The sequence below is a fragment of the Anomaloglossus baeobatrachus genome, chromosome 10 (assembly GCF_048569485.1).
Source record: "Anomaloglossus baeobatrachus isolate aAnoBae1 chromosome 10, aAnoBae1.hap1, whole genome shotgun sequence".
NCBI lineage: Eukaryota > Metazoa > Chordata > Amphibia > Anura > Aromobatidae > Anomaloglossus > Anomaloglossus baeobatrachus.
The window spans coordinates 204,895,610-204,912,348 of NC_134362.1; the positions used below are offsets into that span (position 1 = coordinate 204,895,610).

The 16,739-nt window shown below is 51.3% G+C and overlaps 1 protein-coding gene across 1 annotated transcript in view; it reads right to left on the reverse strand.

The window, feature by feature from the left end:
• Positions 1-16,739, reverse strand: part of LOC142254840 (neural-cadherin-like) — a 184,631-nt gene that overhangs the window by 3,095 nt on the left and 164,797 nt on the right. The window contains exons 22-32 of the mRNA XM_075326173.1: positions 15,832-16,109; positions 13,142-13,356; positions 11,204-11,331; positions 10,812-10,939; positions 10,459-10,573; positions 5,544-5,694; positions 5,259-5,425; positions 4,915-5,173; positions 4,646-4,826; positions 4,302-4,540; positions 678-832 (exon numbers count right to left, since the gene is read on the reverse strand). Of these exons, the coding sequence (XP_075182288.1) occupies positions 678-832; positions 4,302-4,540; positions 4,646-4,826; positions 4,915-5,173; positions 5,259-5,425; positions 5,544-5,694; positions 10,459-10,573; positions 10,812-10,939; positions 11,204-11,331; positions 13,142-13,356; positions 15,832-16,109 (2,016 nt within the window). The remainder of the gene's footprint in view (positions 1-677; positions 833-4,301; positions 4,541-4,645; positions 4,827-4,914; positions 5,174-5,258; positions 5,426-5,543; positions 5,695-10,458; positions 10,574-10,811; positions 10,940-11,203; positions 11,332-13,141; positions 13,357-15,831; positions 16,110-16,739) is intronic.

Consider the following 16,739-nt stretch of genomic DNA (forward strand, 5'->3'; position numbering starts at 1 on the left):
CCGGGGAACAGGTGCATAACCCGCCCGGGCATCATGAGAGAGGGAGGAACAGGCTGGAGGGGGGGGGGATACAAGTGCATAACCCGCCCAGACATTAGGAGAGAGGTGCACGCGTCAATCAAAAAGTGCACGAAATTTCAAACTTTATAAAGATGAATTTCACTGCCTAAACACCCGAGCTGCACCCCAATGGTATGTACACACTGTGCATGATAGTGCCAGCACTGCACTGGCTGCAGCTTATACACGAAAATCCTGATGATTGGTTCCCTTTAAGTCCGCTGCTGGGTGATGAATGGGCCGGAGGCAGCGCGTGCGTACATGAGAGCTTGAGCTGAGAGCTCCATCTGCATACTTGCCAGCTCTGAGCGACATAATTTGAAGCACTCATAGCCCCAGCATCCTGCTACCCCTCTCCACCACGCCCCGGTAACCTACATTCAAATTTTAAGACGCACCCCTCACTTTCCTCCCAAATTTTTGGCAGAATAAATACATCTTATAATTCAAAAAATACAGTCTATATGTCCCCTTATATGTAAATTTCTGCCCCATTATTCCCCCCTCTTACCCCCCCGAGTCTTCTGCCTCCTCTGATCACAGACCCCCCCCAAAGGTAAAAGAAACCAAGCCGGCGTTATCGGTATGTGCACATGGCGTGGAGCCCCCGGCCTCACCTGGTCCTCCTCGCCGCCTCCTTCCTCATTGTAATGGAAGATGTTTTGCCGGGTGTCTTCCGGCTCGTCCTTGTATGCAGACACATGATAGACGCCTTCATTTAATCGCCTCTTCTTGCTGCAGCGAGAGAACAGGACGGCGCCTGCAATCAGCGCTGCAAGAGACAGGAACCCCGGTGAGATAGGAGCCCGCTAATCCCGCCAGTAGCTGCATTGTGCCTGGCGGGCATACATTTCTGCTACATACATTTCCTCCGTGCGTTAATTTATATTCTGCTCACATAAGCATGAATATATACACCAATACTCTGAGTATATAGCCGCCAGCCTGCACATCAGGCGAGTCCGCGCTGCCAACAGTCTACCCCAGCGGGACATGGCAGGGGGCGCACAACCGGATCTGGTCGGAGGCCCAATTCTCAGATTGAGCCACGGCCTTTACTTAGAAAATATAAAGTCCAATTGAGAGAGCAGCACACATTGTGGCTAAGGGGACACCAAGGTCGCCAAGATGAGACCCCCAATATCGGATATCATTACATTCTCAACGTGTAGCCAGTAGGGGGCGCTAACATGTGCCTTCCACATTGATCGGAGCAGGAAAGAGAGAACAGAACTGGGGTCCAATACTAGCGCCTCGCTCTCTCCATAAATCCGAACTATCCAGACTTACTGCTGCAGGTTGTGCGCCCCCTGTCTATGAGGACATGTACAGCATCCAATATGGCGTCAGATGTCCCCTTTATGCAGTAATCTAGCAGCAATTCTGGTCTATTGGATATTCCGGTCTATCAAGCAGCCCTGAACACACTCACACGTAGTATACAGTGTGTCCACCCATATCCTGTCCACTGCCATTAACTTGAGAACAGCGGCAGCTATAGGCATAGAAGTGGTGTCTAGGTATAGTAAAATAGCCATGCGCTACACAATGAAATCACCCTTAGCGCCACCTGGTGGAAAACAACAGAGTTAGCATTTTTATCTTGAAAACGGAACAAGATAGATTAAAAAAGTGAATACAAAGTTGTAGGGCATCGTCAATTCAATACGAATCCACACCTTGCACAGAAATGCTATGATATGAAACCCATGACCCCCCAAAACATTGAATGCTGGTCACGCATATGGCGCTCATTAGTGGCCCCCGTCGGCTGCAATGCACATCTGGCCTCTGCACAGCATACTGTATCTGGCTGCAATGCACATCTGGCCTCTGCACAGCATACTGTATCTGGCTGCAATGCACATCTGGCCTCTGCACAGCATACTGTATCTGGCTGCAATGCACATCTGGCCTCTGCACAGCATACTGTATCTGGCTGCAGTGCACATCTGGCCTCTGCACAGCATACTGTATCTGGCTGCAATGCACATCTGGCCTCTGCACAGCATACTGTATCTGGCTGCAATGCACATCTGGCCTCTGCACAGCATACTGTATCTGGCTGCAATGCACATCTGGCCTCTGCACAGCATACCGTATCTGGCTGCAATGCACATCTGGCCTCTGCACAGCATACTGTATCTGGCTGCAATGCACATCTGGCCTCTGCACAGCATACTGTATCTGGCTGCAATGCACATCTGGCCTCTGCACAGCATAAAGTATCTTGCTGCAATGCACATCTGGCCTCTGCACAGCATAAAGTATCTTGCTGCAATGCACATCTGGCCTCTGCACAGCATACTGTATCTGGCTGCAATGTACATCTGGCCTCTGCACAGCATACTGTATCTGGCTGCAATGCACATCTGGCCTCTGCACAGCATACTGTATCTGGCTGCAATGCACATCTGGCCTCTGCACAGCATACTGTATCTGGCTGCAGTGCACATCTGGCCTCTGCACAGCATACTGTATCTGGCTGCAATGCACATCTGGACTCTGCACAGCATACTGTATCTGGCTGCAATGCACATCTGGCCTCTGCACAGCATACTGTATCTGGCTGCAATGCACATCTGGCCTCTGCACAGCATACTGTATCTGGCTGCAATGCACATCTGGCCTCTGCACAGCATACTGTATCTGGCTGCAATGCACATCTGGCCTCTGCACAGCATACTGTATCTGGCTGCAGTGCACATCTGGCCTCTGCACAGCATACTGTATCTGGCTGCAGTGCACATCTGGGCTCTGCACAGCATACTGTATCTGGCTGCAATGCACATCTGGGCTCTGCACAGCATACTGTATCTGGCTGCAATGCACATCTGGGCTCTGCACAGCATACTGTATCTGGCTGCAATGCACATCTGGCCTCTGCACAGCATACTGTATCTTGCTGCAATGCACATCTGGCCTCTGCACAGCATACTGTATCTGGCTGCAATGCACATCTGGCCTCTGCACAGCATACTGTATCTGGCTGCAATGCACATCTGGCCTCTGCACAGCATACTGTATCTTGCTGCAATGTACATCTGGCCTCTGCACAGCATACTGTATCTGGCTGCAATGCACATCTGGACTCTGCACAGCATACTGTATCTGGCTGCAATGCACATCTGGACTCTGCACAGCATACTGTATCTGGCTGCAATGCACATCTGGCCTCTGCACAGCATACTGTATCTTGCTGCAATGCACATCTGGCCTCTGCACAGCATACTGTATCTGGCTGCAATGCACATCTGGCCTCTGCACAGCATACTGTATCTGGCTGCAGTGCACATCTGGCCTCTGCACAGCATACTGTATCTGGCTGCAATGCACATCTGGCCTCTGCACAGCATACTGTATCTAGCTGCAATGTACATCTGGCCTCTGCACAGCATACTGTATCTGGCTGCAGTGCACATCTGGACTCTGCACAGCATACTGTATCTGGCTGCAGTGCACATCTGGACTCTGCACAGCATACTGTATCTGGCTGCAATGCACATCTGGACTCTGCACAGCATACTGTAAATGGCTGCAATGCACATCTGGCCTCTGCACAGCATACTGTATCTGGCTGCAATGCACATCTGGCCTCTGCACAGCATACTGTATCTTGCTGCAATGCACATCTGGACTCTGCACAGCATACTGTATCTTGCTGCAATGCACATCTGGACTCTGCACAGCATATTGTATCTTGCTGCACGTTGTGCAATATGGTAGGTGACACGTCTGCACAAGCATCTGTGATATGTGGTGGTAGGTCCTGCAATGTTGGTGGAGGGGTCGCATACACCTGCTGTTTGATGTGACCTCACAGAAAGAAGTCCAATGGGGTCAGGTCAGGTGAGCGGAGGCCACTCCACACAGCCACCATACCCAATGACTTGTAGGAAGGTCTCCATGAGGTATCGCTTCACGTCCGCAGCCTTGTGAGGTTTATACGTACTTATGATAGCATTTCTGTATGCAAGGTGTCGATTCGTATTGTTTATGCCCTACAACTTTGTAATTCACTTTTTTTCTCTATCTCGTTCCATTTTCGAAATAAAAATGCTAACTCCGTTGTTTTCCACCAGGTGGCGCTGTTGCGTAGCGCATAGCTAGTTTACTATACCTAGACACCACTTCTATACCTATAGCTGTCGCCATTCTCAAGTTAATGGTGGTGGACATGATATGGGTGGACACACTGTATACACACACACATAGTATATACTCATTTTGCAGACTGTTACCGATCAATGCGGTGGAGCAGATGCAGATGATGAGGAAGGTGCTGAGTCCTAATCCAGGGTCCAGGCCGTGAAGGACGACGTCACATTTGCTGCCCCCGTACCTATGAGGACACAGGCAGGTGTACTCGGCCGGCGTCTGTGGGATACATGTACCGTGTTTGCACGGACTCTGCATGCACACGGTGTAGAGGCACCACTGGCCGGTGGTGTTCTCCAGCAGTAAATATCCGGGGGGGCAACTAGACAAGACAAAGGATAAAATGGAGGATATCGTGTTTGTAAAGCACAGACCAGGTAGAGATGTCGGAAACATTGAATAGTCCCCGTTAGCTTGGATACTTTACCGGCACTCGTGAATCATCCACAGGTCGGTGCAGATGAATCCCCGATCACACGGCTGATTTCTGCAAACGTCAGATCCGCAGCCTTTATCTACACCGTGCTTCTTAATGATGGAGACTGCAGCGCTGGACTGGTTTTCCATGGGCAGTTTGTAGTTATTGAGCCGTGCGTCCTTTATGCAGCCTATTGGCATTGAGAAGAAACATGTCATAGAGCTGAGACGTTGCATGCAATGCTCCTCCGTGACCTGTGGATCCCATGTGCCGTTTACCTTGGAAGCTGAGCGCTTGGAGGTTGCCACTTCCGAGAATGATGCTGCTGGGATCCACTTTAATCTCTTTGTACGTCCCATGTGCCGCCGTGATCTCTCGGTGCTCCCCTCCTCCGTCCACACGTAGTGAGAACTCATTCTGCATCCTCTCCATAGTGATCGCCTGCCATTCCCCGGAATCCACCCTGTGATCGGGAAGTCGAACTACGAAGTCGCCATCGCCGATGTTGTAGGACACCGCGAGCATCCCGTGTGTTATCTGAGGGGGATGATGAGAAGGAATCGTGAGTGGTCCTTACTAGAGATTTCCGCTGATATTCGGACCCTCGCTGCCCCCCTCTCACCTGCAGGATGATGTATTCGGTCTGGTCGTGTGAGGACACGCTCAGGATAATGCTGTTGGGCTGACGCGTTCTCACCATGGTCTGGAAATGCGTTCTTTGTGTATGAAACGCGTGGGTGAATTTATACTGGATGAAGCTTCCGGCCTGGAAGAAATATTCTGCAGCATCTGGGGAAAATGAAGAAGACATAAATGGAGACGTTTCGCCTGCATTGTGAAGGTAGGAAGTCGCTACTTTGGTGAAACATTATTGTAATGTGTGGTAAATTCCAGCCCTGGACGGTACCTTTATCACATTCCTGTTGACCGGAGTCGGAGGCACCAAATTCTCCGGTGCACGGTGATCTGGTCTCACACAGGGCAGAGCTGACGACATCACAAGCCGGGCAGCCGGGGGCGCTGTGGACCGACTCTACAGGGGCTCCGAAATCGTACATCTAGATCAGGAGCAGAAAAAAACATGCATAAGTGACTGAGATGAGCGAACCCGCAGGGTCCAGGTCCTGTACATAGACACAATAAATCACGCAGGTGACACCCACAGGGTGCAGGTCCTGTACATGCACATAATGAATCGCGCCCTGTGGTGACACCCGCAAGGTCCAGGTCCTGTACATGCACATAATGAATCGCGCCCTCTGGTGACAGTCGCAAGGTTCAGGTCTTGTACATACACACAATGAATCGCATCCTGTGGTGACACCTACAGGGTCCAGGTCCTGTATAGGCGCATGACAAATCACGCCCTCTGGTGACCCCTGCAGGGTCCAGGTCCTGTACATACACATGATGAATCGAGCCCTGTGGCGACATCAGAAGAGTCCAGGTCCTGTACATACACATGACAAATCGCGCCCTCTAGTGACAACCGCAGGGTCCAGGTCCTGTACATACACACAATGCATTGCGCCCTGTGTTGACAATCGCAAGGTCCAGGTCCTGTACATAGCACATGACAAATCGCGCCCTGTGGTGACACCCGCAGGGTCCAGGTCCTGTACATAGCACATGACAAATCGTGCCCTGTGGTGACACCCGCAGGGTCCAGGTCCTGTACAAGCACATGATGAATCGCGCCCTGTGGTGACACCCGCAGGGTCCAGGTCCTGTACATGCACACAATTAATTGCTTCCTCTGGTGACACCCGCAGGTTCCAGGTCCTGTACATACACATGACGAATCGCACCCTGTGGTGACACCCGCAGGGTCCAGGTCCTGTACATAAACATGACGAATCGCACCCTGTGGTGACACCCGCAGGGTCCAGGTCCTGTACAAGCACATGACGAATCGCGCCCTGTGGTGACACCCGCAGGGTCCAGGTCCTGTACATGCACACAATTGCTTCCTCTGGTGACACCCGCAGGGTCCAGGTCCTGTACATACATATGACGAATTGCACCCTGTGGTGACACCCGCAGGGTCCAGGTCCTGTACATACACATGACGAATTGCGCCCTGTGGTGACACCCGCAGGGTCCAGGTCCTGTACATACACATGACGAATCGCACCCTGTGGTGACACCCGCAGGGTTCAGGTCCTATACTACACACTATGAATTGCGCCCTGTGGTGACACCCAGGGCCGTATTTACCATTAGGAACCCGTGGTCCCGTGCCTAGGGCGGCAGGATGCAGGGGGCGGCACCTTCTAGCAGTAAAAAAAAAATTTTTTTTTTTTTTTTTTACACATTCATTAAATCCACTGTATTTTCGGAGGGGAGAGGCGCACTTTATTTATTTGTATCCACGTCAATTAAGACGACTGCCGGCGCCTGCACTTCCGGGGTCACAGGCACGCCAATCAGCTCCTTCCTCTGTGCTGCGTCCAATGCTGTATGGATTTCACATGCAGAGCTCACAGCAGGACGCCGCAGTGAACGCCGCGATGGAAGCTGGTGTCAGAAGAGGATACTCACGTGAGCCAGGAAGATGACGGCGGGCCCTGGAGCAGGTAAGTGCTCGCAGAGCTGAAGATTCATAAGGAGCGTGGGGGTGTTTCTAATGCAGACTGGAGATCTGCATATGGGGTGGGAGGAGAGAGGCTGATACTGGGGGAGACTTGGGGGAAGAGAAGCTGATACTGGGGGAGGCTGGGAGGAGAGAGTATGATGCTGGGGGAGGCTGATGTTGCGGAAGGCTGGGATGGGGGGAGGCTGACGCTGGGGGAGGCTGGGAGGAGGGAGGCTGATGCTGAGGGAGGCTGATGGTGGGGGAGGCTGGGAGGAGAGAGGCTGATGCAGGGGGAGGCTGATGCTGGGGGAGGCTGGGAGGGGGGAGGCTGGGAGGAGGGAGGCTGATGCTGAGGGAGGCTGATGCTGGGGGAGGCTGGGAGGAGAGAGGCTGATGCTGAGGGAGGGGGAGGCTGGGAGGAGAGAGGGGAGGCTGGGAGGAGAGAGGCTGATACTGGGGGAGGCTGATGCTGGGAGAGTTTGGGAGGAGAGAGGCTGATGCTGGGGGAGGCTGGGAGGAGAGAGGCTGGTGCTGGGGGAGGCTGATGCTGGGGGAGGCTGGGAGGAGGGAGGCTGATGCTGGGGGAGGCTGTGAGGAGGGAGGCTGATGCTGAGGGAGTCTGGGAGGGGGAAGGCTGGGAGGAGAGAGGCTGATGCTGGGGGAGGCTGGGAGGAGGGAGGATGATGCTGAGGGAGGCTGATGCTAAGGGAGGCTGGGAGGAAAGAGGCTGATGCTGAGGGAGGCTGATGCTGGGGGAGGCTGGGAGGAGAGAGGCTGATGCTGGGGGAGGCTGGGGGGAGAGAGGTTGATGCTGGGTGGGCTGGGGGGAGAGAGGCTGATGCTGGGGGAGGCTGATATTGGGAGAGGCTGGGAGGGGGGAGGCTGATGCTGGGGGAGGCTGGGAGGCTGGAGGCTGATGCTGGGGGGGCTGATGCTGGGGGAGGCTGGGAGGAGTGAGGCTGATGCTGGGGGAGGCTGGGGGCAAAGAGGCTGATGCTGGGGGAAGCTGGGGGAGAGAGGCTGATGCTGGGGGAAGCTGGGGGAGAGAGGCTGAAGCTGGGGAGGCTGGGGGGAGAGAGGCTGAAGCTGGGGGACGCTGGGGGGAGAGAGGTTGATGCTGGGGGAAGCTGGGGGAGAGAGGCTGATGCTGGGGGAAGCTGGGGGAGAGAGGCTGATGCTGGGGGAAGCTGGGGGAGAGAGGCTGATGCTGGGGGAAGCTGGGGGAGAGAGGCTGATGCTAGGGGAAGCTGGGGGAGAGAGGCTGATGCTAGGGGAAGCTGGGGGAGAGAGGCTGATGCTAGGGGAAGCTGGGGGAGAGAGGCTGATGCTGGGGGAAGCTGGGGGAGAGAGGCTGAAGCTGGGGGACGCTGGGGGGAGAGAGGCTGAAGCTGGGGGACGCTGGGGGGAGAGAGGCTGATGCTGGGGGGGCTGTGGGGAGAGAGGCTGATGCTGGGGGGCTGGGGGGAGAGAGGCTGATGCTGGGGGGGCTGGGGGGAGAGAGGCTGATGCTGGGGGAGAGGCTGCTGGTGAAGGCGGGGGAGAGCGGCTGCTGCTGGGGGAATGGGAGAGAGGGGCCAATCCTAGAGACAGACGACAAGGGTTGAGGGATAGTGCAATGACAAAATCGATGGCGGGGGAGTGCAAGGACTCAGAATGAGAGGGGGGCAGCATTGGGAGCTCATTATGGAGAAGGGGCAGCATGTGTGGGCTCAGTATGGAGTGGAGCAATGTAGGGGAGTCAATATCAAGAGTGGGGTAGTGTGTGTGTGTGTGTGTGTGTGTGTGTGAGGGGTGTCTCAGCATAAGCATTAGTGTGGTGGTCTTAGGATGAGTGGGGCAGCATGGAGGTGTCATTATGAAAAAGAGGAAGGCAGCATTAGGAGCTCATGGAGAGGGGCAGCATGCATGGGACATTGTGAGGAGGGAACAGCATGCATGGGAAACTGTGAGGAGGGAGCAGCATGCATGGGACACTGTGAGGAGGGGGCAGCATGCATGGGACACTGTGAGGAGGGGGCAGCATGCATGGGACACTGTGAGGAGGGGGCAGCATGCATGGGACATTGTGAGGATGGGGAAGCATGCATGGGACATTGTGAGGAGGAGGAAGCATGCATGGGACATTGTGAGGAGGGGGCAGCATGCATGGGACATTGTGAGGAGGGGGCAGCACGCATGGGACATTGTGAGGAGGGGGCAGCATGCATGGGACATTGTGAAGAGGGGGCAGCACGCATGGGACATTGTGAAGAGGGGGCAGCACGCATGGGACATTGTGAAGAGGGGCAACATGCATGGGACATTGTGAGGGGGAGCAGCATGCATGGGACACTGTGAGGAGGGGGCAGCATGCATGGGACATTGTGAGGAGGGAGCAGCATGCATGGGACACTGAGGAGGGGGCAGCATGCATGAGACATTGTGAGGAGGGGGCAGCATGCATGGGACACTGTGAGGAGGGGGCAGCATGCATGGGACATTGTGAGGAGGGGGCAGCATGCATGGGACACTGTGAGGAAGGGGCAGCATGCATGGGACATTGGGATTAGGGGCAGCATGCATGGGACATTGTGGGGAGGGGGCAGCATGCATGGGACATTGTGAGGAAGGGGCAGCATGCATGGGACATTGGGAGGAGGGGGCAGCATGCATGGGACATTGTGAGGAGGGGGCAGCATGATGTGAGGTCAATGTGCAGATCATATTTCATAATTGAGGAAGGTGTGGTGGGTATAATTTATAAGGGAGGGCAGTGTGTAGTTTATTAGGGGCAGTGTCACAGTATATAAGTGGGGACGGTTTGGTGGGAATATTTTATACTCATGCTATGTTTTGAGGTGCCTGTGGTGATCCACATTGGGGGGGGGGGGGTTAGTGCCCTTCGTTTCTCATTGATACTTTTTCAAGTGTTTTACAGAGTAGATCTGCCTTAAACAGATGTCGTGTGCGAAAACTCAGTGTTACGTTGTCACTAAGGGGCGCGACCACTTAAAGTGCCTAGGGCAGCACGAAGGCAAAATACAGCCCTGGTGACACCCGCAGGGTCCAGGTCCTGTACATACACATGACGAATCGCACCCCGTGGTGACACCCGCAGGGTCCAGGTCCTGTACTACACACAATGAATTGCGCCCTGTGTCAACACCCACAGCGTCCAGGTCCTGTACATACACATGATGAATAGCGCCCACTGGTGACACCCATAGGGTCCAGGTCCTGTACATACACATGACGGGTTGTCACTGACCTCCTTATTAACTATTAGATTTCGGACACATCCTTTGAAAGGCATCTGCGTGGAGTTCGGAGAAGACGAAGCTTTATTTCCCCCCATCTGGAGGACGTGATGGGGATTCCAGATCCTTTATGGACAAATAGAAGAAAATGTTACGTAATTAATGTCTTGATTTTTTCCTATGAATTCACTTCTGTTGCTGCCGGTTCAGATTGTATGACCCGTCCTAGTGCAGCCATATGGAAGGAGTTGGGCTAAGTACACACTAGATATATACGGCATATACCAAAATGAGGTCGTAAGAGTGCCCCTTAAGGCCCTGTGCACACGCTGAGGTTTTTGACGCAGTTTTCTCTCCGAATCACCTCCATTCCTTGCTCATCACTCCGCCGACTTCACATCCTGCCCGATCCTCGGATAACAATCTCTTGCCGACTCCTTCCTTCTCATTTATTATGGCTGCACTGCAGCGGTCCAGGGTCAGGGTCACCTCCTGCAAAAAATAATATATATATTATTGACGCTCTGTATTCTACAAAGCAAACCATTCTTCTTTTTTTCCCCATGCTTTACACTGCAGTTCTGCAAACATGGACCCCATAAGGATTTATGATTTCGGTTACAGCCGGGCATCACATAGCTAAACACTTTACCCCTCCATAGAAGCTGGAGAGTTGTAGTTTTGCAGAGTCAGATCTTTACATTGATCGACAGTCACTAAAATCCTATATATAAAGTGTGTGACGCGGATACGGACCCTGCTCTTCACTCTCACGTCGATCCGATGCCACTTTCCATCGGTTGCATTCACCACGTCCGGCAGCTGAAAATGTAGGAAATCGCCGATCTGTCCGATCTTCACGCTGGGGACGCCGCGCACTAAAGCTTTAAAATACACCAAAAAAAAAGAAGAAAAAACAACATTGAAAATCAAATAGAAAATATTCAGTGGAATCCGGTAAACTCTGCCCCAGATATGTCCAGAGGTGACAAGGGGTGAAAAGTCACTCTGCCGACTGCCACAATATTAGTTTTGGGGGTGTTATCTACCTGGCGCTACTGCTTATAGGAAGTTACTTTATTTGGGGGCATTGACCCCATTGTTTTTGCAGGAAATGGGGAAACAAAAGGCCCAGATTTGGGGATAGCAGCAGAATGGAGAGCACAGGTTTGTGCCAGAAATCAGTCTTGTGTTACAAACTCTGTAGGTGGGATTGAGCTGGAAGAAGTGATCCCTGAGGGGAAAAAGTGATCCCTGAGGTGAAAAAGTGATCCCTGAGGGGAAAAAGTGATCCCTGAGGGGAAAAAGTGATGCCTGAGGGGAAAAAGTGATGCCTGAGGGGAAAAAGTGATGCCTGAGGGGAAAAAGTGATCCCTGAGGGGAAAAAGTGATCCCTGGGGGAAGAGGTCTTTACTGAGGGAAATTGAGGGAAGAGGTCTTTGCTGAGGGAAGATGAGGGATGAAGTCTTCGCTCAGGGAAGAAGTCTTCGCTCAGGGAAGAAGTCTTCGCTAAGGGAAGTTGAGGGAAGAAGTCTTTGCTGAGGGAAGAAGTCTTCACTAAGGGAAGTTGCGAGAAGAGGTCTTCGCTGAGGGAAGATGAGGGAAGAAGTCTTCGCTGAGGGAAGAAGTCTTTGCTAAGGGAAGTTGAGGGAAGAGGTCTTCGCTGAGGGAAGTTGAGGGAAGAGGTCTTCGCTGAGGGAAGTTGAGGGAAAAAGTCTTCGCTGAGGGAAGAAGACTTCACTAAGGGAAGATGAGGGAAGAAGTCTTCACCGAGGGAAGAGGTCTTCGCTGAGGAAAGAAGTCTTCGCCGAGGGAAGATGAGGGAAGAAGTCTTCGCTGAGGGAAGAAGTCTTTGCTAAGGGAAGTTGAGGGAAGAGGTCTTCGCTGAGGGAAGAAGTCTTCGCTGAGGGAAGAGGTCTTTGCTGAGGGAAGAGGTCTTCGCTGAGGGAAGAGGTCTTCGCTGAGGGAAGAGGTCTTCGCTGAGGGAAGAGGTCTTCGCTGAGGGAAGAAGTCTTCGCTAAGGGAAGTTGTGAGAAGAGGTCTTCGCTGAGGGAAGTTGAGGGAAAAAGTCTTCGCTGAGGGAAGAAGACTTCGCTAAGGGAAGATGAGGGAAGAAGTCTTCACCGAGGGAAGAAGACTTCGCTAAGGGAAGATGAGGGAAGAAGTCTTCACCGAGGGAAGAGGTCTTCGCTGAGGAAAGAAGTCTTCGCCGAGGGAAGAGGTCTTCGCTGAGGGATGAAGTCTTCGCTGAGGGAAGATGTGGGAAGAAGTCTTCGCTAAGGGAAGTTGAGGGAAGAAGTCTTCGCTGGGGGAAAAGGTCTTCGCTGAGGGAAGATGAGGGAAGAAGTCTTCGCTAAGGGAAGTTGAGGGAAGAGATCTCCGCTGAGGGAAAAGGTCTCCACTGAGGGAAGAAGCGATCGCCGAGGGAAGAAGCGATCGCCGAGGGAAGAAGCGATCGCCGAGGGAAGAAGTGATGATTACTGAGGGAAAGAAGTGATCACTGAGGTCTGGGCCAGGTGGAAACGATGAAAAAAGAGAAAATTCATATGTATTGACTTATAAGGTCTGTAGTGGTGTCATGTACCCCTTCTACGCTGTCCAATTTTGAACTCCATTGACTTCTGTGGGCACAAACCAGATTTGTGAAATTCTAGGGTGGGATATACATAGACCACACAATATACATGCACCTACCAATGGATACGAAGTACTCTGATTTTTCGGGGGGCTGTCTAGACAGGGGTCCATTATAGAGCACGTTCCCATCCGCGTCGTCAGTTATAAATTCTACAGACAGGTGGTTTTCAGCGCAAAATCGGATCGGAGGAAAAGAAGCGAATCCGTCCCCATGAAACGTGCGCAGAGTCGTCTGACACAGGGGGCCGGAGGATTGTGCTGCGCAGCGACACCTGGGAATGAAAAAACAAAACCATATTCCGGCACCTTTCTGGGTAATTTTTCCGGTCTCCCATTTTCCCATCCCCCTCCACACATTTCTAGACAGGCATTTACATCCAAATATGCTAAAAGAGATTTAACGGAATTGTATTTCCCGTGAGCAACTTGTTACGCTGTAGCAATCAGATTTATGGAGGGATTATATAAATACCATCACTGCATACGGCACACAAGCATCTTTTCTTGTAACGCGGCATTTAATAAATACAAATTACTCTTCCATCTGTCAGTTTTCCTCTAATCCCTTTTTTTTTGCCTCGGATTTCAATAAAACATATCTGGGAGTCTCGCGCGGCGGAGCGGACGGCTAAAAATAAACAAAGGTGGCCGCCGAAAATTATTTAAAAAAGGAGCTAAGAATATTATGAATCCGTGCGATAAGACGAAGGCGCTTAATCCGTCTGGTGGGCACAAGCGGAAACGAGGGGGGAAAGGTGAAGATAAAAGGGTGAAGAAAGCTCCGACCGATGACACCAAGATCAGGATTGTGCAATGTATCAGTCACCACACCAGCAACACCAGTATATAGAGGTGTACAGTCTACACACTATATACAAGATCGGAGGCATTACTGATCCTGAAATACCTTCTGTATTATACTCCAGAGCTGCACTCACTATTCTGCTGGTGCAGTCACTGTGTACATACATTACATTACTGATCCTGAGTGACCTCCTGCATTATACTCCAGAGCTGCACTCACTATTCTGCTGGTGCAGTCGCTGTGTACATACATTACTGATCCTGAGTTACCTCCTGTATTATACTCCAGAGCTGCACTCACTATTCTGCTGGTGCAGTCACTGTGCACATACATTACATTACTGATCTTGAATTACCTCCTGTATTATACTCCAGAGCTGAACTCACTATTCTGCTGGTGCAGTCACTGTGCACATACATTACATTACTGATCTTGAATTACCTCCTGTATTATACTCCAGAGCTGAACTCACTATTCTGCTGGTGCAGTCACTGTGTACATACATTACATTACTGATCCTGAACTACATCTTGTATTATACTCCAGAGCTGCACTCACTATTCTGCTGGTGCAGTCACTGTGTACATACATTACATTACTGATCCAGAGCTGCACTCACTATTCTGCTGGTGCAGTCACTGTGTACATACATTACATTACTGATCCTGTGTTACCTCCTGTATTATACTCCAGAGCTGCACTCACTATTCTGCTGGTGCAGTCACTGTGTACATACATTACTGATCCTGAGTTACCTCCTGTATTATACTCCAGAGCTGCACTCGCTATTTTGCTGGTGCAGTCACTGTGTACATACATTACATTACTGATCTTGAGTTTCCTCCTGTATTATACTTCAGAGCTGCACTCACTATTCTGCTGGTGCAGTCACTGTGTACATACATTACTGATCCTGAGTTACCTCCTGTATTATACTCCAGAGCTGCACTCACTATTCTGCTGGTGCAGTCACTGTGTACATACATTACATTACTGATCCTGAGTTACATCCTGTATTATACTCCAGAGCTGAACTCACTATTCTGCTGGTGCAGTCACTGTGCACATACATTACATTACTGATCTTGAATTACCTCCTGTATTATACTCCAGAGCTGAACTCACTATTCTGCTGGTGCAGTCACTGTGTACATACATTACATTACTGATCCTGAACTACATCTTGTATTATACTCCAGAGCTGCACTCACTATTCTGCTGGTGCAGTCACTGTGTACATACATTACATTACTGATCCAGAGCTGCACTCACTATTCTGCTGGTGCAGTCACTGTGTACATACATTACATTACTGATCCTGAGTTACCTCCTGTATTATACTCCAGAGCTGCACTCACTATTCTGCTGGTGCAGTCACTGTGTACATACATTACATTACTGATCCTGTGTTACCTCCTGTATTATACTTCAGAGCTGCACTCACTATTCTGCTTGTTAGTGGACATAATTAGAGGAGAAGTCGTTGTCAACAAGTTTGCATACAATTTACCCAATTTCTCACAGGCAATACCGCCAGCATTTTTTACAGATGACTTTACAGCGTCTGGTGTTAATTTGATTCTTCACAGAATGAGAGCAAAGCTGGGAGATTTCAGCTCTGTAATTTGCAGACTTGTTAATGCAGGTTCGGACGATACAATAAGCTTATAATCCGGTTCTCATGTCAGGCAGTAGCAGAGTTACAGAAAATTATCATCTGAAGCCGTTTCCAAAAAGAGCGCCGCAACCGTCCACGGGTCGTATTTGGCGTTGTAGGTTAGCGTGCAATCCCTGGAGGACGGGCACGGGGATGGTTTTGGAAGAAAGCAGCCATGTTTTTGTAGTCCTGTAAAGGACACCTGAATTCTGTGGCTGATAACCGTGAAGAACAGACAAGGAAGCGCAGCTCTGAGGATCATAGTGCAGCCCTTCCACTCCTCACCTGTATCCAGTCGCTGTGTCCATACACGTCCCACCATTTAGACACGGATTTTGGGGCAAAGAAGAGCAGGAGCGTCGGGACCCGGCGGGGGTCAGACACCGACATGCGGCGCTCAGGTTATGGATGGCCGAAACAAAGGAGACGCTGCCCCCGTCCACCAGGAGCGGCCAGTCCGGGATCGCCCCGTGGCAGGAGCGGCCGGCACCTCTCAGACAGACCGCTCTCAGGCAGAAGTCGGCCTCTCCCGGGAATATTTCCGTCTTCACAGCTGCCTGGATCTGACGGGGAAGAAACAAAAGAGGGAACGTAGGGAAGGCGGCCATTAGAGCGAGGAGATGGATTTTATGTCAGCAGATAAATGGTATTGCGGTGTACTGTGTAGGGTCAGATCCATTATTCATGTGACGGCACAACTTTTCGGGGTCCTGGCTGAGTGCACACATCGCAGTGCCTTATGTTACATGGAAACCTCACATCCAGGTACCAAGGAGCCATCACCCGCGATTAACCTCCCTTCCATCACTACAGGGATGTGCAACTTGTAGCCTGGGGGGAGGGAGATGGAGACTTGAAACAGATTTTCATGGTCTTGCTGCTTGATGTAAAATGTGAGATCTTCCAGGACAGACGCCATTATTTTTTAAACAGCATTTAGTCTGTAAACAGCTCAGCTCGGAAAACCTTTCTAGGGCAAATTTATTACTAAAATTAACTGATATGGCGGCGTAGGTTACAGCGCAACGATAAAAACGATACCAGTCTCGTACAAATCCGATGTTCCAGAGCTGAGAAATTGAGCTTTAAAGCCGTATGCAAATTAACTGCATTGGGGCGTGTCAGTGCACTTAGTCAGTGACACGCCCCCAGAGATCTTCAAGGCTAATTTGCATGTATCTTTAAAGCTTGAT